The sequence below is a fragment of the Cupressus sempervirens genome, chromosome 4 (assembly GCF_028749045.1).
Source record: "Cupressus sempervirens isolate cs-2001-9-10 chromosome 4, ASM2874904v1, whole genome shotgun sequence".
In the NCBI taxonomy this organism is placed as follows: domain Eukaryota; kingdom Viridiplantae; phylum Streptophyta; class Pinopsida; order Cupressales; family Cupressaceae; genus Cupressus; species Cupressus sempervirens.
This window is the reverse complement of record NC_143121.1, coordinates 648,600,747-648,628,285: the sequence shown is the minus strand read 5'-3', so window position 1 is coordinate 648,628,285 and position 27,539 is coordinate 648,600,747. Positions and strand designations below refer to the sequence as shown.

The 27,539-nt window shown below is 34.9% G+C and overlaps 1 protein-coding gene across 4 annotated transcripts in view; it reads right to left on the bottom strand.

The window, feature by feature from the left end:
• ALN (allantoinase) overlaps positions 1-27,539 on the bottom strand; it is a 264,097-nt gene that overhangs the window by 122,532 nt on the left and 114,026 nt on the right. For 3 of the 4 annotated variants that reach the window (XM_089826352.1, XM_089826353.1, XM_089826355.1), the window contains 5 exons: positions 19,315-19,435; positions 18,888-18,961; positions 5,307-5,383; positions 4,644-4,680; positions 4,376-4,461 (listed from right to left, as the gene is read on the bottom strand). In XM_089826352.1, the coding sequence (XP_089682478.1) occupies positions 4,376-4,461; positions 4,644-4,680; positions 5,307-5,383; positions 18,888-18,961; positions 19,315-19,435 (395 nt within the window). The remainder of the gene's footprint in view (positions 1-4,375; positions 4,462-4,643; positions 4,681-5,306; positions 5,384-18,887; positions 18,962-19,314; positions 19,436-27,539) is intronic. The other variant, XM_089826354.1, reaches the window with a different exon arrangement.

Sequence of the window (27,539 nt, the reverse complement as noted above, 5' to 3'; positions counted from 1 at the left end):
GCCTATGATATTATTTGCACTCTATATTAATTATGTTCTAATTTTAAGTGCAATTAAATATTAATGTGGGAAAAGGTGAATATTCTAGTAAGAGAAATTAAATATTATTTTAAATTCTAGGAGGCCCGCCTCTTGGAGGAAAAAAATAAATAGGTAAGGAAGCCTCATTGTTGGATATCGAGCGTGTTAACATCTACTTTGCCTGATAACTTGAGGAGCCAACAGTTTCTGCAATTTTCTACATTGGTCATTGGGAACGAACACTCCCATTGATTTGCATAACTTAGGTGGTGAAAGATCCTGAAAAGGGTTGAAACTATTGGAAAAGACAAATCAGTCTTTTTACTATGCTAAGTAAGATTGAAGGAATGAGTTTGATATTAATTTTAAGATATATTGCAATAGGGCTAGGATATTTAAACATTGATTATGGAAGAGTTTGGAAGATTTTCATATCTCTGCAAGTCAACAGTATCACTACTACAGTGTCATTGCTACTATAATGTCGTCGCTACAGTATCATTGCTACAATACCGCAGCTATAGTAACATCCGGATATTTTGGGCAATTTAATGGTTCCCATCCATTTATGTTTTACATCGTTTTGTGGAAATTTGTAGGTATTTAGCAATCAGTTGTGAAAGTATTGTAATCTGATCTATATCATAATTTCATATCAGAAAATTGTCATTTACAAGGACTAGAATATCATTGAAGTACATAGTAGGCATCGTCCTAATTCCTTATTATTGTAGATGCATATTTCCTCATCATTAATCCGTGCTTATACATTTCAAAAAAAATACAAAAACATATGCAGCTTCATTGTTAGATATTTTGGAGTTTTTGCAATCATATCTATTAAAAGTTTTGGGTATTTAGAAAGACACGGAGATTAGATCACCAAAATATTCCTTGTGTGCAAAGTGTTTAATGAAAATCTCAGGTCAAGAAATTAGAAAATTAAATTCAGAATTGCGAGGGATATTACAAGAGCCTTCGACACTTTTAAGAAAAATGTGACAACGAGACTGACTAAGTTAAACCCTATGCAAGACTAAGGACAAAACCTAGGACACTATGGCATCAATTCTAAAACAACCAGACAACACTACAACCTAATCCTCCTTACTATCTTCCTCACATCTAAGCTAACCTTAAACACTCAAAAACCCTAACCTGCAACCACGAAGGAAAACTAGATGCCTAGGGAACCCAAAAAAAAAGAAAATGAAGGTGTGAAACTCACCAATAATCACAAAAGACAACTAATAAGGAGGAAAGGTGAACAAAAACACTACACAAAAAATCACCTAGCACAAACATGAAATAGGCAGCTCAAAACCATAGAGGCACTAGAGAAAGGAAATGCGAACAAAGAAGAGAGCGAATTACGAAAAATTATAGGCGAAAAGTGTGATAGTGTCACCCCTAAACACCCTTGGAGGCGCGGAGTGCAAGAGTTGTCGACCTCCACAACTCTGCAGCCCCACAAGACATGACCGCAAAATAGAGCTTTGAAACATCAAAATGGTCGGAAATGCAAAGATCCACCACTTTGATCACTCCAACATTTTTTGCACTTGACTAATGCAATGAAAGGACATCTGTCAGGGCCATCAGAGTTGCGGACATCCAGCACTTCGCAAACTTTGAAGGGCACTTGAAATAAGAGTCAAAAGGTCAAACTTGTTGGAGCATTGGAGTTTCGCAAGTCTGACATCTCCGTTAGTCCAAAAAACAAAATGAGAAAGGACTTAGAGAAAAGAAATAAGAAAACATGAAGGGATGACTGGAGTTGATTAAGGTTACCTGACGTTGAAGCTAACTATTGTGAACACTCAGACGTACATACAATCTAAAAAATCAACAAAAGCGAAGGCAACCTAAACAATAAGACTGAAACACTAAAGCGAAAAAGAGAGCATACTAGTTTTTCCAAATGCTCAAAATGGGGTGTCGTGAATCCAGAACAAATTGTTAAGACTTTAGAGATGTCTAATTGAAACTTACCTGCAATGGTTTTCCACTCTCTTATTAGACATTCTCCGGCTAGGTTTTTTGCATAATGCTTTACCAGGGACATCATCTTTCTTGGGAGAGGTTCAAGAGTGAATTTCCACAAAATATAAAAAAATCAATACAAAACACAAATGAAAATTAATGATGCATTGCAAGATGTTAAAGATAAGTAGACAACCGAATATTTTTTGTTAACCTTATTTTTTTTAGAATGTTACACAATTGATGCTATTTATTTTCTATATCATCTTGTTAGTCAAAATTCTCTAAATCTAAAATGTTTCAAATTATTTACTTTTTGTTATTTTGTGTTCAACTTCTTTTGATTAGAGTGAAAGTGTGGCTAGTGGCACAATATCCCCTCAAAAGGTTTCCTTTTCTCCTGCTTCGCTCTGTAGGTTTCCATCTTCCTTTGGGTAGTTTTTCATCCTTATTGTTTTAGTTTTGTCTCCCAGCTTGTCTTTCGTTTCAGTTCTAGAGTTGTTGTGAGTTATTTGGTTTCTTGTTTGTTCCCTCATTTTTCTCCTTTCCCTCCTCTTTCCTTTTCTCTTCGCCCTATCTCCCCTCCTTGCCTTTAATCCCTTTGTCTTCCTTTGTTGTCATTTTTCTTTCTTATTGGGCTTTAATGAGACTTTATTCTTCTCTTTGCAATGTTCTCTCCTACATAGTCTTTCTCCAGATATTTTCAATAAAGATTATTAGGATACAAGATTTCAAAAGGAAGGATCCCCCCGCCTCCCTCTTTTATCCATTGTTGTCAGCTATTCTGTTCTTGCCCTTTGTATATATCAATGGTCTTCATTTGTCTCCTTAATCTTCTTCCTGTGCTTTGAGCCTTTATATCCTTCATAATCACTTATTTTGGACATTTAAACCTATAGCTGCTTCAGGGTAAGTGATTATAAGGCAGTAAAGAATCATGGCCTGAGGTTAATTTCAGTTTAATTTATTAGTTTAAATTTTATAATTTTATTTCATTATCTTAAATATATCAATGATTACTAACAACTTGACCAAAGCTGGCAATGGAAGAGTTTTTTTCAGGCTGACCAAGACTTTAAAAAGAAAACAGAAGACAAGGAAGCAAAGTATTCCCCTCACTTGTGTAGACAAGATCATATCACCGTTCTGGGACAATGTAATATAATTATAATTGTTTTTTTATGAACTGGACATGTATTTTTAATTGCTAGTCCAGGGCGAAGATAAATTGTAATTCTACAAACAGGACTGAATAAGTCTTGGGCCACACTGGGGCTTTTCTTGTCCCATTCTTTTTCCCCCAATGCCCACATTCAAGTGGGCTATAAAAAATTTAAAATTAATAAAGTAATATAGGCTAAGGCCATTTATCAAGCTAAAGAAAAGAGTGAAAGTGTGGCTTACTTTGTGCCATCCCAAAAAACTACCCCAATCCAAAGACTATCATCACTTATGAACTTCTATCATCTACCCAGCCTGTTCCTTCTGCATCTGAGTAACACTCAATTTGTAGTTTCCAGTTTTGTTTAGCTATAACATGAAACTAATGCAAGAAACATTTGATTTATCTTAGTACTCCCTTCAGTTTTCTTTCACTGTTTTCTATTAAAATTTAAAGTTGAGGGTGGAGTCCCACCCGCAGTCTAGCAGTGAATTGGGTAAGCCTCCTTCTTGGAGGTCTTAAGTTCAAATCTCACATTGTTACAATATAAAAAAATAAGCTGAGGGTGAGATGAAGGGGAATGTTAGGAGTGTGCGGAAGAGGGGGTGCGGGTAGATTGGAGGAAGCAGACTAGGGTACGATCCCAGAATATGGATCCTGTCTCCCTGTGAAGAACCCAAATTCTTAGAGTCACAACCAGAAAATACAGTGACCACTAAAACAAATTTAATAAAATACAGTATTTTGAAATAGAAAATTCATTTTCTGCACAGATTGCCACAGTAACTGTAATTGTGAATAGATGCTGCATGTAAATAAATTACCATGTAAAATTTAAAATATATCCACAAAAATATTAATGATTCATGTGTTCTGGTAAATGAACTAAACACTTCATAACTTTTCTTTTTTACGATCTTCTTTTCTATGATGATGCAATTTTTCTAATAAACCGGGTATCCAGTTTTTATATTTTCTAATAATTTGCATGTATTTTTGTCTTTATTTTAACACATTCAACATTATAAACAATAAAAGGTCAAGGATTCCAAAATCCACAATGATATTCAGGTAAATCTGATCATTTTTATGTGCAGATGTGCAGGTGCACCAGAGTTGCACATTTTATTTGACTCTATATAAATTTAGTATGATTATTTTTTAGGGTAGGAATCGTGCAAATCAAATGCAACATGACATATAACTAACCTTCAATCCAAGAGCACCTGCTTGCAAAAGTTCATCTATAGCAGTATTGTTTAAAGCATTCTCTGGTACTAAACCTCCCCAGAAACCTTCACATAATACAAATATAAGAATAATATAAGAAACACAAGAACCACTGAAGCAAGTTATTGTAGAAATACTAGTTCCTTGTCTTAATAATGTTAGACCAAGAAAAATATGGGCCTCAGGTTATTTGCATCATATTTATTTCTATCGAAAGGAATGCATAGCTGAAGCAAACAGTTACAACCAACATCAACAAATAGCCTCCCCTTTGCAGCATCTACCTGACACCAAATATTTCAGCATAATATCAATTAACCAAACCATCTGTACCGCCTTACAAGAAAGACAATAAACATTAAACTAATTCATATTTTCATAACTCCAACCATGGTACACAAGCTCATTCACTATGCAAACTTATCACAGCTAAACATGCAGCTGTAATCCTGCATATTCATTAAGTTGAACAAGACACCATTTGAAAGAAGAGATGGCACATGTGTGTATAAGATTTCCAATCAGTGATCCACAAACCTTGTAACAGTATCCTTTGGGATCTGGACTAACATATCTAAAATATTAGATGTTAACTTCTGTTTCAGTTTAACATTTTTAACTCAAATAATAGGCATATCATACATCTACATAAAACTAAAATAAATAAATAAACAAAAAAGGCATATTAATGTTCACAAATGACTATAAAGCAAATAATATTGTATGCTTACTGCGTTCTGTTTTTGCAAGTTGTGTGTATATATTTGATGGTCAACAATATTTTTATCATTTGTAGGTAATATCCTACAGCTACATGACAGTGTCATCTAATTTACATTCTTCAAAAAATAAATATACAGAAAATATTTATAATTCTTAATAGAAAGAAAAGGCAATAGAATGAGCAGACCTTCATATCAAAAGCTTCTTTGCTTGTAGTTGTAGGGACACTGTTGAGGGGCATATCAATAAGAGTTGTGAAACCCCCTGGTGAAGCAGTACTTCAGTCAATATAACCCCTCAAAGTATCATCTGTATTCTGTAGAATGTCCTACAAGCTATTATTGTACAGAGCATTTGTTCACTAGAAAAAACATTATTTATTCCATCTTGTTTGTAAAAGAAAATCCACTACAAATCAATCATGGAAAATAGAATATCAACACCATTTACTGTATTCTTAGATTGAAATGACAAATACGACAATTCATTTTCACTTTAAGAAAAATGATCCATCCAGAAAACTCTTACGATTTTATTATGATATTATTTCATAAAATATATAAAACAACTAGTTTGCAGCATCAAATTTATCACAAAATGTAGTAGTCTGACAATGTCAATACATAATTATGCATAAAGAAAGAGAAAAGTGAACACTTTATGATTGAAAGAATCATTGCATTCATGAACAATGTCTTATAGATATGCTTGAAAGTTGGTTACTGTTAAGTTTCAGGATTTGCACCCTTTACCAAACTGGAAACGTTCAGTGACCCTTACTTAACATGGAAGTCATTTCATTATGTGAGACTGGATAATGAAATGAAACCTTCAGGTTCTAGGCTGGCTCCTATTGAATCTTTTACTGATAACCTCTAAAACTTAAAGAAAAACTTGAGGGAAAAAGGGGTAAGAAATTACTTAAAACAAACCTAAAACCTAAAGTTTAAACTAAGGAGGTGATACACCAAAAATGGTTATGAAAACGTAACCCACATGTAATAGAGAGGATTATATAGCTCTATGAAACACAGATAAAGCACAACTTCCTATAAAGGCTTGCACAATTGATTTATAATAAGGTTTCCATACTGAAACTACAAAAAGGAGGATAAACTAATACCTCACTTTGACTAATTTCACCTAAAAACACATATCATAACCTGCAAACAAACTTACTATTCTACACAAAGGTGCTGGAATGAGACAGAAAAACAAGGAATAATGAAACATTCACAAGTTAATCTATCAAATCATTTTAAAATGCACACAGACATTGTAGAAAGGAAAAGGCCTAATTGACAACTTCACAAAGCATAATCACATTGCTGTTACCTGTATTATATTTCCAAAAATGAATTACAGACTCTGTAGAATAAAGTCCAGGACTCAGAAAATAGCCACAAAACCTCTATCCATAAAATCAAAACCCCTTAAAAATGAGCCTTCAACTCATACTTATGCACTTTCATCCAACTGCATTTTTCAAAAGCCATAAATGCTAGGTCGGATTCTACCTCTAAGGCCAAACTTGAGTCTTTGAAAAGACTTCAAAAGGTGTACAAAATAGCCCAAAAGGCATGGTCTGATAATATCATCAACTGCCCCTCATAACTGCAGTTATTATCTCTAAACAGACTCCAAAAGTCTCCAAAATGCAATAACTCCTCCTTCTAGAAAAATCTTCACCCTTGACTCAACACTTAGTCATAATGATTTGCAAAATATCTGTCTTTTAACCCTTTTAAAAGTAAATTAAATATTTGTTTCCTATAATAATACCTATTAAATGATTCATATTTCAAAAATAAAATATAAAGCATTTAATATTTATTAATTAATAACTTATTATAATATAATTTATTCTTCTATTTTTTATTTTTTTTATTTGTTATAAATATCAATTATTCTATTAAAACATTAATCAGATACTATTGAAAGGAAAAAAATATATATTCAAACCTTTTAAAAGAATTAAAAAACATTGAATTTGCAATAATTAAAACAAATGTTGATCAAAGGGGAAGAAAAGACTTTGCTTTTGATAATCCCACACTAGAACCCGCGGACTTCAAAATTATTAGGAAATGGGAAAGGGCGAGATATACTGTGAATACCCCTAAAAAAAAATCGCTCATTTGCGCTTTCACATTGCATGGAGAGAATGTAAAAGAGAGGTCGGCTAGGGTTTGTGAGCTTGCTTGAAGTCTGAATTTTCCTCTTGTTGGGCACATTTTTTGCTGTATGAAGCCGCCATGTGAAAGCTTTACTAGTTTTTTGAAGCCGCCATGGAGGAGAAACCTTTATTGCTTTTGCTCCATATTCACAGTGGTCGCTTGCACAGAGACCCATGTTACATCTGCTGTAGCTAAAACTATTGTGAACACTGATTTACTGCCTAGAGGTATGTTTTGCTTGTTTTTGGTACCTTCCATACATGCCACCATTGTGTATTTGCTGGAATGGTATTTTCAAACATTCATCATGTGTATATTACCTTGGAATTCGAAGGGCTACCCTCCTCTCTGCAATGTTATTTGCTAGAGCTATAACCTTTCAAGGATATTTTTCTCTTTCTGTCACATATGGGTTTTATATTTTGTTGGCCACCATGAATATGAACTTAAACTTCGAATTCTTCCTTCACCAGTATAAGCTGCGGGTGTTTTGTTTCATGGAGTCACTTGTTAATAAAATAACAACTTTTAACTGTGTTTTTATTTGATGGCGAAATTTGTAACAGTTTGGCTCCTTTTTTTGCCGCCATGGGTTTTGCTGGAAACTTGTTGGAGCTTACATACTGTCATTGTATAAATTCTTTCTAGAAGTTTGATGACAAAGATCTGTGTTTACCGCTCTTTCCATAGAGATATTGTTTTCATTATCAGATTCCATACCGACTGTATCACCAAACATGTTAGATGCTTTAGTATTTTCACATGAATCTACTTTATTTTCTTTCCTCAATGGTGGTTCTTCAAGACTGATGAATATCTGTTTGCTTCCTTGATAAATACTCTTGCTATAACAGCAGTATGCATTATGCTTCTCATGGCGATGTCCATTTTCATATTCCTGAACACTACATCCAGAATTTGAACGTACCCCCTTTGTAATGCTTGTTTTATATCCCTTGCAATTAATCTTACTCTCACACTTTATGGATGAGTGGCAAGAAGAATCTATAGCTTCTCTTGTTGGTACATCATAATCATAGTTTGCTGTGATAAAGGCAACACAATTTTCTGTAATAAAGCCCCTCCTGATTGTGCCTCTCTCATACATATAATATTTTTCAAATGTACCATTCTTTGCATACAATGTCCTCTACTGGTCTGTGATGCCTTGCCCCTTTAGAGTTCTGAAACCTTTCTCCAGTCGCAGGATATATGTATGCTGAAATGATGCTCTCCTGTTTTTTGTTTGTTTCACTTGTTATGTAGCCCTATGGCTACTAAGTTGAATATGAGCCAAAGTGCTGATGGAAAGGAGATTCAAAAGAATATCTAACTCTGTGAAACAACACATGCAATGATTGCTATAACTAGGACTATTATAATCAATTGCATTAATAGGAGTTCCTGTCTTCTTGTGCTGTAATTGTACATCTTTTTGCTGAACACATTTGTCTTTGAAGCTTTAAAACACACTTCTAGCAGCATTTATGTCTTTGCAATGAAGCTTCTCGGTATATCTTGAAGTATTTTTCCTTGATTATCTCTCATGGTAGTACACATGTTTATAAATGATTTGATAGATTGCAAATGCTTCCAAATGGATTTATTATTTGGGTTTTGGAGAATCCTTCATGGTCATTGCACCATATAGAGTCTTTATTCCTATCTTTCGGGAATCCAAAGCTTCATAATACAGATTTGTTAGTTTGTTCATCTTTTCTTTCCCTGCTTTATATATCAAATATTGACGTTTTGCTGTAATCTTTTATCCTGTGGCATATCTTATGAGGTTCGAGCACGGGCTCGTGACACTCACAAATGATTTTATTTCTTTCAGCACTAAATGCCAATATCACTGCTTACTTTTCTTTCATGATGAAATGCATTCACAGATAAAGTATGCATAGGAATAGAGATATACGGTCATTGCTTAGATCCCTCGGGATCTAACACTAGTTTTTTCCTCTTTTTGCAGCTGCTGGAGAGCGTGGAGCTCAAAGATGGACGAGTGCACCAGGGAAAGAGTTCATAACCAGTCAAAGCAACAGGCAATGATTGGTTATCTCTACTCTTTATTTCTTTCATTTATATATATTTGTTCGTGTATTTCTTGATGAAAGAAACTTAACTAGTTATATTCAAGGCTTGTGTGAGATCTTCTCTATTCAACATATTAACGCTTTCATACTTTGTAAAAATGAAAATTGTACATATCAGTTGATGATCTATACAATGAACATTGTATCTCTTTTTCTCATGATTTCATTTATGATTGCAAAAATGATGGAATATAAATGAATAGAAAAGTATGTTTCCTTCTACATGTTACTTGGAGTAAACTTTTCAGCATGTGTAAAATTTTTGGTAACAGTTACCCAACTAAATCCTATTACTTACTAATAAAAAATATTCTCTAATTTATAATGTTGGTCAACTACCATACAAAAATTTCATATTTCGGCGACATTATCAAACAATTTTAATCTCTCTACCCTTGATGTGTTCCATGGTCTTAACTTGCATACATCATTTTTAATGTCTCCAATTGGACAACCTTAATACATAGATGATTTTTCAAAAATGTGTAGTCCAAAATCATGAACAGAAACCAAACATAGATGCCCAAAACCACTGGAATTATTCCTATGCCCTTAACTTGCATACATCATTTTTTGTCTCCAATTGGACAACCTTATTCAAGAGATGAATTTCCAAAAATGTGCATTCATCATGAACAAATACCAGAAGTAGATGCATAATGATAAAACTACAAGAATTATTGCCGATCAGAAATATAACAAACTTGCAAACCCTTTTGTCAATCAAAATACCCAAGTTCAATTAATGGATTCAACATCCCACAAAGCTGATATGATTTTTTGAACCCTCCAGTGAAGAAAATAAGATAAGAATCCTCGCAGATCTGAGGTGTAACAGCTGATAAACATGTATCCAACTCTTAAATACTCTTAACTGCAATCAATAGATATTTGCAAGAAAATTTATTAGAAACTCCTTACCTGCAACACATTGAAAGAAGAAAAAGGCATCAACCACTGAAATCACTTACAGACCCTATGTGCATCCACTTGATCAGCTAGGTGACATCCACAAAACTGATGTTACTATAAGTTTTTTGTCTCCTCGTGCTCTAGCCTCCTCCACTACCATTGCCACTGCCTCTACCTCTCAATCCACTTGAACAACCCACTCCAACTCTTCATCATTGAAGACAGGATCATCAACTTCTATCTTCAATTTGACCTCAAATAGCCAAGATCTTAGTTACCGATTCGGGCACATGAATTGGATCCAGGGATTCATGATTTTTTTTCCCCCAATTATGATTCGTGGAGGACTCATGTGTGTGTGTGTGTGTATATGTATATGCATTATATATACTAAAAAATGAGAGAAATATACATAATTCTAAAACTATATCATTTCATGGTATAAATTTCTAATTCTAGTATGAATCTATGGATCAAAGCCATTTTGATTATAAGAAAATAATCGGAAAAACTAAAAAAAAAATTATAAAATCTAGAAAAAGTGAAAGAAAAGAAAAAAAATGTTTTTGGAAGAATTTGGACGAATTTAGGCACGGATCTGGATCCGGATCGGATCCAAATCCAGATCTGGCCTCTAGGGCACGAATTCGCTAACTATAGCCAAGATAGGTTGTGGGAGATAACTCTGTCATTTCATGGTATGAATTTGTGATTCTAGTATGAATCTATGGCTCAAAGCCATTATGATTATAAGAAAATAATCGGAAAAACCAAAACAAAAATTAAAAACTAGAAAAAGCAAAAGAAAATTTTTGGAAGAATCCAGACGAATCTAGGCACATATTGGGATCCGGATAGGATCCGAATCCGGATCTGGCCTCTAGGGCACAAATCCGGTAACTAAGGCCAAGATAGGTTGTGGGAGATAACTCTGTTGAAGGCATGTTGAATCCTTGAATTTGGCTACGCCTAGAATTTTTTGAAAACCCCCAAAATCTAGAATCTACATTTTAACTCCTATGAAGCTGAAACCTATCTCAAACATCCTGACAGTAATTATACAAATATAACTTATAGGATACTTAAATGTTATATTTGTATAAATCTTCCTACCTCTAAGCTGAAAAAATTATTAGTTTTCATTGTTTGATGGAAGAGTCTGATTAGCAGAACTCTTTGAGACTAGCAAGTCCATGGAAACTCGCCCAAGACTTCGCCGAGTCTAAGGCAAGAAGCCACCAACCTTGGGAGGGCTACCTCGCCTCAAGACTCACCAAGTCTAGTAACACTGTGTAGAGTAACAAATGTTTTTCTTTGATTTTTTAGTCATAAAATATTTTTGTGATAGGCAACCTGAGATGCAATTTGCCAAATATGATTTTGATTGAATTTCTAATTCTTTTGGAGTTTTTGCTTGTTTTTTGGTTTTTTATTGGTGCTTTTTGAAGTATGCTGATTACAATGCTAAATAAATTTTAAAAATGCTGAAAACAACTACTGCAAACTAACACCAAACTAAATTAGAGATCAGTTGGAATAATCTCATTTATACAAATTGTTTTCAAACCATACATATAAACTGCACCAGGCTGCCTGCTACACGAACTGATTTCAAAACTTGCATACATTGGGATTCAGCTGTGAGAATAAGTCTTCTTTCCTCCTATGCCAGGTACCCAGGTGCTGGTATCAAGCTATGTTCTAATTTCCTCTTTGATAACTGCTTCCAGATCTGATGAACCAGTAAATTTGATGCTGCTGTAAGGCTGGGAATTCAATACCAATCTGCCCGCAATTCTTCTGAGAGGTTGTGCAGGCTTGGAACCAGCTTTTTCTACCCCAAACACCTGCAAATAAAGTCTGATCTGTAACCTCTTTGGGCCACTTTATTGTCAAAGCCTAGGGCCGAACAGCTAGAGCTAGTAGTGCAAAAACAAATAAAGTTCACCTTCTGAATACTGATATGCCAATTCTAGTATTCAATTTCTCTCCAAACAAGTCTGATCTGTAGAGTTCCTTCAAAATTTCTTGATGCATATTGAAGTACAAGCTGACCCATGCAAACTCAGGCCCTTCAATGATCTCTCACACATGCAGACCCCCGATTCTTCTTCGGGTTTTTGTTATCAGATATCCAAATAGCTGAGACCCTGACACAGAGCCCCACTTCAAAAACCACAATTGCAAAAATAAGCTATCAAGGATGATTACTCAATTTCCCAAATTGTTTTTAAACTTCCTTTTCCCTCAAAATGCTCATTCGAACCCTTTTAGGGTTTCACTTTTTTCTTTTTTAATTTCTGTAAACTTATTAAATGTGTGTTAAAGTTTATTTTGTCCTATGAAATTTGAACCTCATAAGGGGCAGTTTTCCATTGCCCTAAAAAAGACTGCCATTTAAATTATAACGTGAAATCATCAGCCTAGGGGATTGGGTCAAACCATCATCTTATTATAATTTTTTTTTCGCATTATAAAGTGATTATAGTAACAACTTTTATTTTATTTTATTTTATTAAGACTAACCTGGAAAATAATTAAATTATTTCCAAATTATTCATAGCTTGCTCATCTAGACCCAAAATTCTTAGGGCACTTGTCCATTGGTGTTGTCTAACCACTACTAGTTAATTGGCAGCCTCCTAACTCTCCTTAAAAATAGGGACTATGCCAAAAGACTCTAGTATGGTCTCAGAACTCTCCTCATGTGTCTCGATCAACTCCCAATGCATCCCTATAATATAGGGATTGCTCTTAAAATCTAGAGAATGCCCCAAACTGGTCAAAACGGCTCACAAAACCCTAATATGTCTCATAAGCCCTTGAATGGGTCCACTGTATAATTTGTTTTCCTATGAGAACCATATAACAAGCCAACCTCATTTATCAATTGACCTTCCTAAGGAGGGGCAATTTCAGCTTGCCCTCCCAAAGATGCTAGTCCACAAGCAATCTGAGTCATGGGTTGCAAAATGTGCTCAGTCTCCCATGTAGCATCCTACATTGGAAAATTCTTCCAATTAACTAGATATTCCCTGATAACTCTCCTCCTTACTCTCCTCTCATGCATATCAATTATCAACAATAACCTAAGGGATCAAAATCAGTGTCCCCTCCTAATTAAGGGTTGGTACAATTGTAGGAGATATTACATTATGTCCAATTACCTTCTTAAGTCGAGATACATGGAAGACATTATGTATCGACTATCAACCGGTAACTCCAACTCATAAACTAACTGACCAATACGCCCAATTAACCTAGAATGGTCCATAGTAACATAGATTGAGTTTCTCAACACCACTCTTCCTAAGGTGAATTGTCTGTCAGGTTGTAGGCAAGATATACCATGCCTCATCAACACAGTGTTTTTGTTGATTTGGAGCAATCTAGATGTTCTCCTTCAAGACCCACATGATATCTTGTATGTCTTGCAAGAGATCCTCAGCACTAGTGCAATGTTCCGAACTAGTTATGCAGTGTATAAACAACAGGTCGTGTGACAGAGGTTGAGCTCGTATGGTGTCTAGATGTCCACGTAGTGGAGGAAGAAAAGATTGTACAGTGCCTATGGAAGATGGATAGTGATGGCGAGTTGTACGATCTCTCTAAAAGCCATGCGGTGCTTATGTAGGGTGTACGGTGTTGGGAGGTTGTACAACTATAGAATTCGTACAATGGACAAAGTGCATACTATACTATGATGTTTGGAAACCACTTCATACTTTGTTGGATTATGCTTAATGTGGGTGAAAAGAGATGTTCCAAAAATGCAAGATCTATGATATTGTTGATTCGGATAACATGCAGAGACAACAAATTATGGAATGTTGAAATTAGAATATGATGGAAGATGATCATAATAATATAATGTCGAAGTGGTTGTTGCTAAAGACAATGACACAAATGCATTAATCTTCACATAATGAAAGCACTTTGGTTACATATTACATTTGCATTGGACAAGATCCAAGCAAATACAAAGAAGTCGCCAAATTACGATTAGCAGATAAAGTGCGCTGAACCACCAATGATATCCAAGCAATATCCCCAACGACAGAACAGGGTGGCGTTGAACCACCAAAGCTACAACAAGAAAAATAGGGAGGATCTTCCACCTCTAAAATTGAGCACAAGTTCCTCAGCCTTCAACTTCGAAAAATACAAAGACAAATCAAATCAAATCCATGATGATTTACAACATCCACTCATCTCCTTATAAAGGCCTCCAAGAAGTATCTAGAGATTTACGACAAGCTGACATTATTAATTATTTTATTACTTTATTAATTTGGGCCCCATATTTATTAATTAGAATAACTAATTAAAGGTCATTTTCTTATATGTTATGTCTTAAATTGAAAGCACTTCAAGTTAATAATAGATTAACACCCATTTAGTGAGAGGCTTGCATTTAATTTACATTCTCCTCTTTCTTGTCATCTCTCCTTGTTTTTTCTAGATAGAATTGAGGTGGGACCTAATAGATCCTCCTTACTATTCCTCTTTCATGGCACAAAGCTCGAGGTAGGAGTATCCACTTAGGTCCTCCCTTCCCTTCAATGACTCGGAATCTCTTTTCTACTCTAAAATATTTTGGAGGTGTTTGGGTTGTTCCTTGGCTACTTGGGAAATATTTTAATATATTTAAATATTCTCCTAAGCTGACATTTTAATAATTTAAATAAGGCTAAGTGTTTAGCCATTTTGGATTAATAAGGAATTTTTTGGCTCCATTTGGATCAATTTGCCTATGTGTGATAACTCGTTGGAAAGAGCTTAGTCTCTACTATTTCATTATCACTTGTTGGGACCTATTTGATGCTTGGAGCTATTTTTCGTTAATAAAGTAATGATTTCTTTCTATTTGGACGCCATTATTGTGAAAAATAATGTTATATTATAAAGTTCAAATGTATTCCATTTTAGGGTTCGAATTGCCTTGGAGAAGGGATATAAGAAGGCAACCTAAAGGTGGGCATCTTTATCATTTTGTCAACCTATTTTGGACGCTATTGCTCTAGAAGAGCATTCCTCACCTAGGACACAAACCCTACTGCTGAGAGCAAATTTGTTGGGATGTAGCCCTCAACAAGATCAGATTTGAAGATTCTTATGCATACAATTTTATCAAGGTAGAGGATCAATTTCTAGTATCGCAGTCACACATTGCAAGCAGTGGATTTTTAGGGAAGGCGGCCACTTTGGTTCAGCCTGGCATTTCCTTGCAACAGCTCACGTGAGGAATTATGAGGTGTTTAATTGCAGCAAACTGGAGTTGTTTTATTGCAGCAGCTTGGGCTTTATCATTCAAATTTGTTTGCTTGTATCTGGTTCCCATGTTCAGTTGGTGTCAACCTTGTTTGAAGTACATCTGTATTGGGACTATTCTGAAATAAATCAGACTCTGCTGGTACAGTTTTAGAATCATTTCCAGATTAGTATGTATTGCTAGATATGATTTCTCTCACTTCTATTTTATCAATTACTATTATTTATTCATTGGAATACCTGTATTCTAAAAAATACAAAAAGAAACAACATTTTATCAGTTACTATTATTTATTCATTGGAATACCTGTATTCTAAAAAATACAAAAAGGAACAACATTCTTATGCAACTTCTATCTAGCCCTATAAGATCAAAACAAATCTATAGGAAAATATAATTTATATAATTAAACATTATAGCAGCAACAAAGTAAATACCCGTTTGGGATATTTCAATGACTCACTTTTGTTGTTTATGTTCATCCATGAAATTTATTTCTTATGAGAATGTACGACCTAGCTGCATAACACTTAGAAATGTTGTATCTTTCCTTAATGATGTGAGCCAACTTTCTTACCAGTGATATCTAGTAAAACTTTCACAATATTTCTTTCTTTGAACACATCTAATAAAATCTTTGACTAATCAACCTTCTAATAGAATCTAAGGTATAAGAGTCGTTCATCTAGGGGGGGTCACAGAGGGTAGGAGGAACCCAAGGAAGGAAAATATTCAGAAATCAATTGATATGATTAGAAGTTTATCTCACCTGGAAAAGAGAAATTAAATACAAAAGTAGGAAGACATATACCCCTGAATTATAATCAGAACATTCATCAACAACATCATTAGACTCATTACATATTGTTGTAAGAATATACTTCCACATTCGAAACATCCACACATCGTTACCTGTGATGCTTATTAGAATATTATAATGTTTCTATAATGGTCATCATCGTTGGTCTTTAGTTTACTAGCTAGTTTCTATTTCCGTGTTTAGTTCACGATTGTTTCTTTTAGAAACATCGTCTTTGCTATATAAGGAGTTTCATCTCCTTTGTTTAATACAACAACAACAACGATTTACCATAACATGGTACTAGAGTAGGTCGATGGGATTTCATAAAATTTGGCGAATTGTTTTAGAAAAATTCAAGTCTCTTTTGATCTGGATGTTTTTCTAGAAATCTCTTTTTCGATTTTCAAAAATAAAAGTACTTAGTTATTTTATGAAATTTGTGTTTTCTCTTTGAAGATTTTTGCTGAGAATTGCAAGCTTGGTTGAGGGTTTTGATTGTGTGATTTCTTGATTTAGGCAAAAAGTCTTCAATTATTTAAGGTTGCATGTGAGTTGCATGTTGCTTCATGTGCATTTTGTTACTTGCATGTGTTGTTTTACAATGCGACATCCCCTATTTGGCATCATGAAGTTTTCTTTGATGGGTTTTCATTATTTTTTCCCTTAAAAATTACTTAATAGGTTTTCATTAAAACAATTCCCTTTAAAAAAATTTGATGGGTTTTCAGAAATTTTCCTCTTAAAAATTCTCTTTTGGTTTATAATTTTTCCTCAAATTATCCTGTTCAGTATATAATTTTTTCCTTATAAATTACTTGGCGGGTTTATAATTTTTGCTCAAAAATTATATGTTGGGTTTTACCGTTTTTCCTCAAAAACAAAGCATTTTATCCTCTGCCCTGTGTCTCAAACTCTGTTGTCTAGTTTTCATCGATTTTCCACCTCAAAAACCATGACTGATTTTTCCAATTTTTTTTCCTTCAAAAATCATGGATTTTAGCAAATTTATTTTGGGGCATCATGCTCATCTGCCACGTTTGGAGGGTTTGCCAAATATTCCTTGAATCGAGCTAGTTGATCTCAATGTTTGTCTTTGTCTCCAAGAAAGAGTAGCTTTGTTATCCAATATCATGTTGGATGCTTTTGTGATGATTTCCGGTCAAATGTTTTGGCTGATTTTGGGAGGGTTAGTAGTAGACTCGTCTCAGTGGTAGGCTCTTGTCTCTTTCTACAAAGCATTCTAAAGAAGGGGACACCCTTTGTTCGTTTCTCAACGGATTTTAGCTTCTTGGTCATTAACATTTTGCAGAATTGGGGTGGGGAGGGTCTTAGCAGTAGCAAAATGTGTTGCAGAATTTGTGACCAAAAGACAGCAATTAGACAATGACCATTAAGGGAGGCTATTATAATAGAATAATGTTTCTGTAATGGTCATCTTAGTTAGCATTTAGTTTATTAGGTAGTTTCTATTTCTATCTTTACTTCATGATTCTTTCTTTTAGAAACATCATTTTTGTAAATCTATATAATGAGTTTTTATTTCCTTTGTTTAATACCACAACATCAATTTACCATAACAATATTATCATCTTATACTGTATACATTTAAAGCTTGTAATCAGTAATTGAAATTGATTGCTATAGGAGAAAAGATTGCATTATTACATATTCGAACCAGCAGTGATCAGATTATAAATACATCCATCAATGCTGCATATTCAAATTTTATGTCAGATACAGCAAAAGCCACACTATAAATATATCATAATGCTGATTCACTTACGCATATCTATAATTGCCTATAATAAGAAATAACAGCAATTGATACTAGTTATTACTTTTGAAATAACATATTGTCATTCTTATTACCCAAATTAACAGTGATATCGGGAACTGAAATTTGTAAAAATTCATTTAATAATTTTTTACCTTAATCCCAAAGAAGTCTAACAGGTGAGAATACATCATCTCTTTATACTCTTTGGAAATCAATTATATTTTTAAGCTCCATGACCCACTTTTGTTGTTTATGTTCATCAATGAAATTTATTTCTTCTTTTGAGAATGTACAACCAAGCTACATAACACTTGGAAATGTTGTTTCTCTTTCTTCAATGACGTGAACCAACTTTCTTACCAGATATCTAGTAAAACTTTCACAAAATTTCTTTCTTCGAACACATTTAATAAAATCTTTGATTAATCAACCAATAGAATCTAAGGTATCATAGTCGTCCAAGGAAAACTTTGCATCTATATTCACCAAATCCAGGTCATTAAATCTAAATCATAAATGGCATTTACTATTTACCCAAAATTATGTACATGTGAGTAAGAAACTATATGTAAACCTTGATCTGATATGCATGTGAAAAGCATCTGTTCCGCAAAATAATCATTACCTACTCTCGGCATGCCAGATCAAGGAAGGCACTGTGGTGTTTGCTCATAAATGTCAAAAATCAAAACAATGAAAATAGTTATTAATAACCATGAAAAGACCTACCTGCAGCAGCTGCCTTGGTTCCTGTCACAAATCCTTCCCATTCAACTCTTCCAGGTTCATTCAAATGCACATGCCTGCATTATGAAGATAATGAAACAGTTTTGCATTTTTACCAACGTTATTCTGAAAAATAAAATGTATCAGTTCTGAAAGGCTGCAAAGTGATTTTCTATGTGGAAAGGACAAAAGACAAGAATATTAGCAGGTTTATAACGGAATCCATTTAACAATATGTTGAAAACATTGCCAGAAATTAATGCTGTAGTCAGAATTAAATAATTCTTATGCACTATTGCCTGTACATACAAAAATGAAAAGAAGAACGAGAAATGTAACATCTTTCAATCTAGACAACAGTTGCAGTCAGATTTTCTTTCAATAGACAAAAAAATATGTATCCAAGTAATTTTAACCTCAGTTAACTTACACATCAACAAGACCTGGCATGATAACAGCATTTCCATAGTCGATCACATGTACTTCCTTTGTTTGTTTTGGTGCCTTATTTTGATGGACAATGGACACAATATGTCCTCCATTGATCTCCACTGGAAAAAAGATAAACAAAGTTTCCATAAATACATAACATACTTCTATATTTACAAGTGTCAATGCTTATAATGAACTATACATTTCCAAGAATAATATGAAATTTAGAAACACACTGAATCCCATTTTAAAATAGGCTTCAAATGCAAGGAAATATTCAGAATAATCTATCATCAAATTGCAGCTTTGTGGTTCACAAACAATTTCAGAGCAAGCATCAAACTCTACAAGTGAAAACAAATGGAACCACATTGAGATGAGCAAGTCCAAGATATAAGATGAAAGCTCACTCAAAAATAACAAAACAACAGATCTAATGCTTCCTCTAAATTAGGTAGTATGCCTGGTTTGATAATTGTTAAAAAAAAAATTACTATTCATATAGCCACATAGAATTTTGAGGTAATACAAGTCGACAAAATGAATAAGAATAACACAAAAGACTTAGTCAATATGTGACCACCCAGAAATCGTCAATGTTTCAGGCCATTAAGAGCCATACAAATGAAAAAATTCAGATGACATCTTAAATTTTGTTTTTATTTGCACTGGTGACTTTTTGTTTTCTTATTATGTTGGGAATACCCTGGTAATGATTCTGTGGTTATTATATAACATTCTATTTGCTTTCAAATGATACTCCCAATTTAAGCAATGTGCATTTGTATCTTCGACCTTTTCCCTGCAACTATGGGCAGCTTTGATACCAAATAATTCTTTGGTTCCGTCTTATTTAGTGGTCAACATTTTTCCACTCCATTATAATGAGTTAAGAGTGCTTCTCAATACAACTGCATGTAAGCTTTGAGAATCAATCTATCCTATTTCATTTTAGCAACCTCACGCTGAGTTCAATTATCTGTCTTTTCTTTGATTCTCTCACCCTTGGAGAGTTATTTCTCATAGTATAAATATATAGCATTAAACACTTCATGGCCACTTCACTTGTCTCACATTCTTCACTTGGAGTTTCAGTTGATAGGTGTGACTGTCTAGTTTATGCATATATTCCATCTACATCAACATCTAGGATGTTCGTCCTTCAGGTATTTGGCTTCTTAAATGAAAGATTTCTTCCTAGTCAAAATAATGACAGATTCACATGGCTACAAAGGTGGGCATAGTGGTTGAAGTAATTTATCAAAGTTATACAAGCAAATGATAAAAACTTGTTATCCAATTTGTAGATGGAAAAATATATGCATTTTCTGTTATTCTAAGTGCAATCCATACAAAGTTATAGGTGTTATATATGGTACACCATATAGGGGTTTTCGCTAATGAAGAAATTATACACTGCTGGTAATAAGATTATACCATGCATAGTCAAGGAGTCGTAATTTTTGGTGTACACTGTGTTTATCACTTCATACATAGAAGATAACATGCAGTATATTGAAGTGTGGTCATGGGTCTTTGGAGAGCCTAAGCTAGCCACCAACCATCCACAAAAAAGGGCCTGAACTTCTTGGAGTCGCAACAAATATTTTAGTGGGGTGAGGCTTGGAAGCACTACCTAGAACCTACGCACAACAGTACTTTATGCTACAATCGGAACTGAGGGTAGCCATGGGCGGAAATGGAGGCTTTCAGGCCCTTCGAACTAGATGATTTTGATGTTACTCAGACAAAAGTTCATGTGACAACTCTGCCTTGCAAAGAGTATTTTTGGGGTTAGAGAACAAAATGCTTCATTTCCCTACACTCTGAATTTGGAACAACAAACTGTAACATTCATATTGTATCATTTCCAGCTGTACACAATGTGTGTCAACTATTTGAAAATTACCTTAATCAGATCTATGAATTTCTGGTTTGATTTTATAATGAATATAAGTGCTAGATTTCAGTTACTACCATGCCAAGTGAATGTTATTAAAAAAATTCTAATAATAAGGTGAATAAAAAGTGTTGGAGGAAATGTCTGCAAGTTTAGTATCAGCAAAATTGTAAATTGGTGGATAAAAATTCTTGGTATGGTTATTACGTTTTTTGTTTTGCTTACGTAGATGGCACTACCTGACATGTTCCTACTTCTTGTGTGCACTTCAATTCTCGTTTCTAGGACGTTAGAGCTTTTGGAGCTGTATTTGGAATTGCTTCTTTTGATGTGAACTACCTAACTTAGAGTTTCTTCTTACAGCATAGCAATGAGTTACACCTTGTGTTTTATGAAATTCTAAATGGAGCTTGAGTCCATGTGAGTTTTCAACTTATTGGTTGCATTTTGGCTTTTGGAAGAGCACTTTTGTGGCTCTAGCTCCTTTATTTGAGTTGTCAAAATTCACTACTTTTGTCCCAATCTTCAAACAAACTGTGAGGGATTCCCAGCATGTTTTTCTTAACTCTTTCATGCTGAATTTATCTTTATCTGTCTTGGTCCATACTTTAGGTGATTAAAATAGATAAATTGGTTTTCTCTAGAAAACATGTTCATACTATGTCAGCTTTGTACCTCCAGGTTTAGTTTAAGAGGTAATTTAGTTTATATTTCATATTTTTTATAAATCAATCTTGTTGTGCCCCTTGGATTACTCATGGATGTACCTAGGGATTCATGGAATTAAGATTTTCATCTCCATGATACATTGGATCATATTATTCCTTGTGATCATTTGTTAATGATTTGTAGCTCCGGCCAGATTAATCTAACCAATGTAATCAAATGTCTAATTGGCCTATGTGACCATTTTTGTCTTTAACCGCATTCATCACCTTCTCTTCAGTCACCTCTTTTCGTCCCTTTCGCTGCCCGTTCCCCTACTTGCTTCCTTTACCTCGACGATGACAATGAGCTCTTTTCCTTATGTCTTTCAAGACTCCTTAATCCTACGAATTCTGATGATTCTTGTGAGGCCTCCTCTATGTTTGACTTGCTTGTGATGACCATTTGGAAGTCCGCCCTCCTTTCCATACCCCACGCCCTTCACTTTCCCTCTATAGAAAACGTTGTAATACATGTCCTATGAACCAGTGGTTTGATGTTGACTACAAAGCTCTTCATCGCTCTATTCATACTGCTTTCGAGGCTCACTCCCCTGATTATGCTCATCTTCGGTTGTCTTACCTTCGTCTTCTTCGCCACAAGAAACAATCTTTTACTGCTTCCAAGTATAAATATCTCGTCATCCCTAGCCTTTTTGGCAAAATCTTTTCCCCCGTTGTTCTCCTCCATCTTCCATTCTTGACTTTTGCTCCCTAATCACCCACACCATGGTTCTTTATGAAATTCCCGGACAGCCTTCTATTCATCTCAATCCGCCTCCTTTCTGTCATTTGTTCACCTCCTCCCACATTTATGAGGCCATCAGATCCATGAGATGCAGCAGAGCGGCAAACGATGAGGGGTTCCAGGCTGAAATCTTCAAGTTTGGTGACTCCATTCTAGGCCCCTAGCTCTCTATACTATTTAATGAGGTGATTTGTACTGGGTTTCCGATTCCTTGGTCTAGGCATTTGATTTATCCAATCCATAAGACTGGGCCTACTTCTGACCTTGGGAATTATAGGACTATTATGATCAGGCACACATTTGCCAAACTATATGCTACTGCACTCAATGCTATGCTATCTAGAGAGCTTGATAGGAAGGGTTGTAGAGCTAGAGGACAAGCTGGTTTCAGGGCTAACTACCAGACTATGGATCACATTTTCACTTTACAAGCTATTATTGAGGAGGCTAGACACAGATCGGAGAAAATTTACTGTTGCTTTGTTGATTTTCGCAAGGCTTTTGATTATGTTCCTAGGATGGCCTTATTTCAGAGGCTTCCGGAGATTGGGATTTCAGACATGTTACTAACGGCTATCATGAGATTATACAAAATTGTTGTGGGTAGATTCAGAAGTCCTAATGGTTTCTCAGTCCCAATCCATAGCACCATCGGGGTTAAACAAGGCTGCCCTCTATCTCCCACTTTGTTCGGATTATATATTGGTGAGCTTGAGGACTTCCTTTCGAAGTCTTCACTCCCAGGTGATGGTTGCTATTTACACCAGGTCTTGATCTCCATTCTTCTTTTTGTGGATGATGTGGTTCTTCTTGCTTCTTCTCTAGAGAGTTTACAGAGGCTTCTGGATGGTTTGGCTTCTTTTTTCAAGGGTAGGAGATTGAGATCACTTCTTCCTATATGTATCTAGCAGTTAAGTTTTCTGGGCCTTGCTTTAGTATGAGACTAGCGATACAATCCAAAGTTAGTCAAGGTATGGGTTCTCTTGTTATGCTTGAGAAACAGTGCTTCAGACACCATTTTCAGGGTACCTTGTCCAAGTTACCCCTCTTGGACTCCCTTGTTTGGCTGACTATTCTTTATGGCTCAGTGGTGTGGGGGCCTTCTCTCCTTAGTTCTGACTGGGCCTCGATTGAGCAGGTTTAGACATTGCTCCTACGGCGCATTATCCGATGCCACAGATTTACTCCTAACAGTATCATTCTTGCTGAGTTTGGTGCTCATCCCTTCAATCTTGCAGCCATTTTTTATCTGATTTGGTTCCATCGCTGTCTGTATGGTTTTGCGGATTCAATTGGTGAGCGTGATAGATATTCCTACTTGGCATATTGTTCTTCTGTTGCTATTGCATGTTCCGATACTGGTTCTCATGCTCGTTGCTGGTATGCACAGGCTTCTTCTCTATTGAGCTCGATTAGGATTGACATTGATCGTCTCCCTCCTTATCAGTTCTCTTTGAATGCCCCTACTCATCTCCCTTGTAGACAAGAGTTAAATGAGCATGTCAAACTTGATATTTATAGAGAGTATATTACTACTACCTGGACTAACCCTCATGGTGGCTTATGTCCGAGGATGGCCTTCTATGCACAACACTTTCTAGAGATCAGTGATGGGATTATTGTCCGTCCTAGTTACCTTTCTCGATGGTGAAGTCATGCTCTCCATATTTCTCTAGGGTCTTTCAGAGTTTGTTCTCACTGTCTTAGTGTTCAGACTGATCATCATATTGATAGAGGAGTACGAATTTGTAAGCTGTATACTTTAGCTGAGGTTGAGACAGAGACCCACTTTATTTTCCAATGCCCTATCTTTTATGAGATCAAAGGGAGATTTTATTGTTTGTTCTGAGACTTTTTTTCTCTTGCAGCCTTCTTCTGTTATTATGACCAGCGATGTCTAGCACTCTACCTTCAGGAGGCCATTCTACTTCGTGATGATACTTTACAGTCACTACTTCCTCATCGGCGTAACTCTAATCAGCCTATTAGTTCTTTTTTTGCACCTTTATCTCCTTTGCAGGGTGTGAAAAGGCCAGCTAGTTCTATCACTAGTCATTCCAGATCTCTCAAATCTCGCAGTGGTTTCTTGCATCAGCGACACTCCTTCATAAGTTCACAAAGACAGTTCAGGGCTCCTATCCATTCACAGTCTTATCCTTCTATGACTGATTTCTTTTTGCCAAGAAAAGACTCCCAATCTTTTTCTTGTTCTCTCTCCTCTTCTTTTTCTTGTTCTTTCGTGTTGTTCGCTTTTCTCGGACACCGTTTGGTGCTCCTACTATTATCAGCTGTCCGGTTGTAAACTCTCAGTCCCATAGACCTTTTGTGGTCTTTTGTTGGACATTAATAATTTTATCTTATCTTATCTTGAACATTTGATTCCTATCCTTCACTAATCTGATTATCTGCAATATCATAAGATGATTATGTTTATCATAATAATCTCTACTATTTATGATTTTAGTTAGTGATAATCACCTATTATATATAATAGGGATTATATTAACAAATATATACATATATAATCGATGATCACATTAATCTTATCGTATGGATAATAATGTGTGAATGGTTGTAGCAAATGTCGCTTATGATTAATGTTAATACTACTGAGATATATTAACGAATGGTTGTTGTTGTTAAACATAACGTATCGAATCATGTCCCACATAGACACATGATTCTACGCAAGACCATCTGGTCCGCATAGAGCAATGTCTCTACAGGAGACATGGCCCTTCGATCATATACATATTGGAAGCAATTCTCATTCTTGGCAATGTACAAAATCGAGAAGTGCTAAGCAAAGATTTAGCAATTCCTCATAAATATATCTAAGCAGTTACACATATCCAAGATTGATATCGATATTGAGATTTTAATTGATCCATATAAATTAATATCAAATTCATCTTGATATATATCCAAATTTATTATTGTGATATTGTGAACAACAAAGGACATTGAACAGTGTATTGTTTGATCTACAATAAATAAGCATATAATTTGCAAAACGTTGATTAAAAGTAAAATTTAACATATAAATCTGATCAAAACTTAACATGGTATCAAAGCCAAGTTAGCGAAGATCCAAATCAAATTTATAAGCAAAGATGATCTAAACTGCCATTAAAATCTTTAGAATTCTTTATCTTCTAGAAAATGGCGAATAGCATCAGATTTGAGGATCAACTTGAAGGATTTTCTAACTTTTGATCTTGAAATTTAGAATAATGCTTTCCCTAAGAGAATATGAGTTAGATTCATTCATGGAAAAAGAAACCCCTGAACCTAGCGAAGATAGTGAGAAACATCAATAAATGAAAAATAATAACAAAGTCATGAAGATATTAATGGATGTTGTAAAGGATCATATAGTTCCTTCCAATCATCTCCAAACTAGATACAGCATATTCACATGTTCACAACATTAGAAAGCATGTATGAAATAAATAATATAAGCAGGGGCTATTGCTCTAAAATAACAACTCCACCATGTGAAAATGAACAAGGAGGAATCTGTTACATTCCAATTTTTGACCTAATTTGAAATATAGCCGTTGAGGTTCACATGAAGTCAGTTGGCAGTTTAATTTGTTATAATCTGGCAAAATGGGAAGATAGTTAGTCGTTATGATTTCAAGTGAAGATAACATACTAGTTGATCATTAATCACGAATTCATGGAATTGAGATGAAGGTTAACCGTTATGATTATTTATGATTAAATAATTTAAAATTTAATTACGGAGAATTTCCTTGCAGGAAACACGTCTAAGGGGTGGAAGCATTGTTAGAAAAGAATTAGGCAGGAGCATCACCATCACTAAGCAAATGGGTTGAGGACCTAGTGACTTGAAACAGGATATATTTGTGGGACCTGCATGAGCTATTTAAATAAATAAATTGAGCTATTTAATAATTTAATAAAGTGATGTTTATAAGTACATATAAGATTTTAATAATATTTGAATTATAATAACATTTGAATTATTATAATTTTTGAATTACAACCTTCCAACTCTATTCTTTCCAATTTAATATTCTTTGCTTGTAAATGATAACACTTGGTATAATTAATCGATTTAATATTTGGCAATCTAAGTTGTCTTTTAATCTTTCCAACTTCTCTTCCACCTCTAATCTTTTCTTTTTAATATTCTTTTCTTTTAACCGATTATCACCTCGGAATTCGAATAGTTTATAATCTTGAACCGGCGGAAGCTTAGAAGTCACGCCTCATATTTTTGGAAGTCGTGAGAGCGGAGATGGTATGAACTTTGAATAACGAAACCAGGAAAGATTCACTCACAAGCACAAGGAGGACACGAAAAATCTATCGGAGTTGTACTAAGTTTGTTTATATGAGTAGTTGATAATGTGTATGCCATTCTATTACTTCAAGAAATGGCCATTGAAAGCAAAAGCTTTGTACGAAATTCTACACTGGCTGGGTAGACATTTGTAGCTGGCACGAAGTTGAACACCAATGGAGCTCCGCTCTCCTCTACTGGATTTGCAGACCTCGATATGGTGATAGGAGGGGGAATACCGATTGGAGGAATTGTTATGATCATGGAGGACATTGAGGCTCCTTACCATCTTTTATTGCTACATTACTTTATGGCTCAAGCATTAGTCAATAAGCATTCACTTCTCTATGCCAGTCCTTTTGCATCACCTCAAGCATTTTTAGGCACCTTGCCGAATGTTGCTCAAATAAAGTTCAGCAAACTTGACTCAAAAAGATCTCCAAAACATACAGAGGGAGAAAGCTTGAGGATTGCATGGCAGTATCAGAAAGTACTTTAATGAAAACTAGTCAGTTGAGAGTCATAAATTTCAACAGTCTGAACTGACTTCATTATCTAG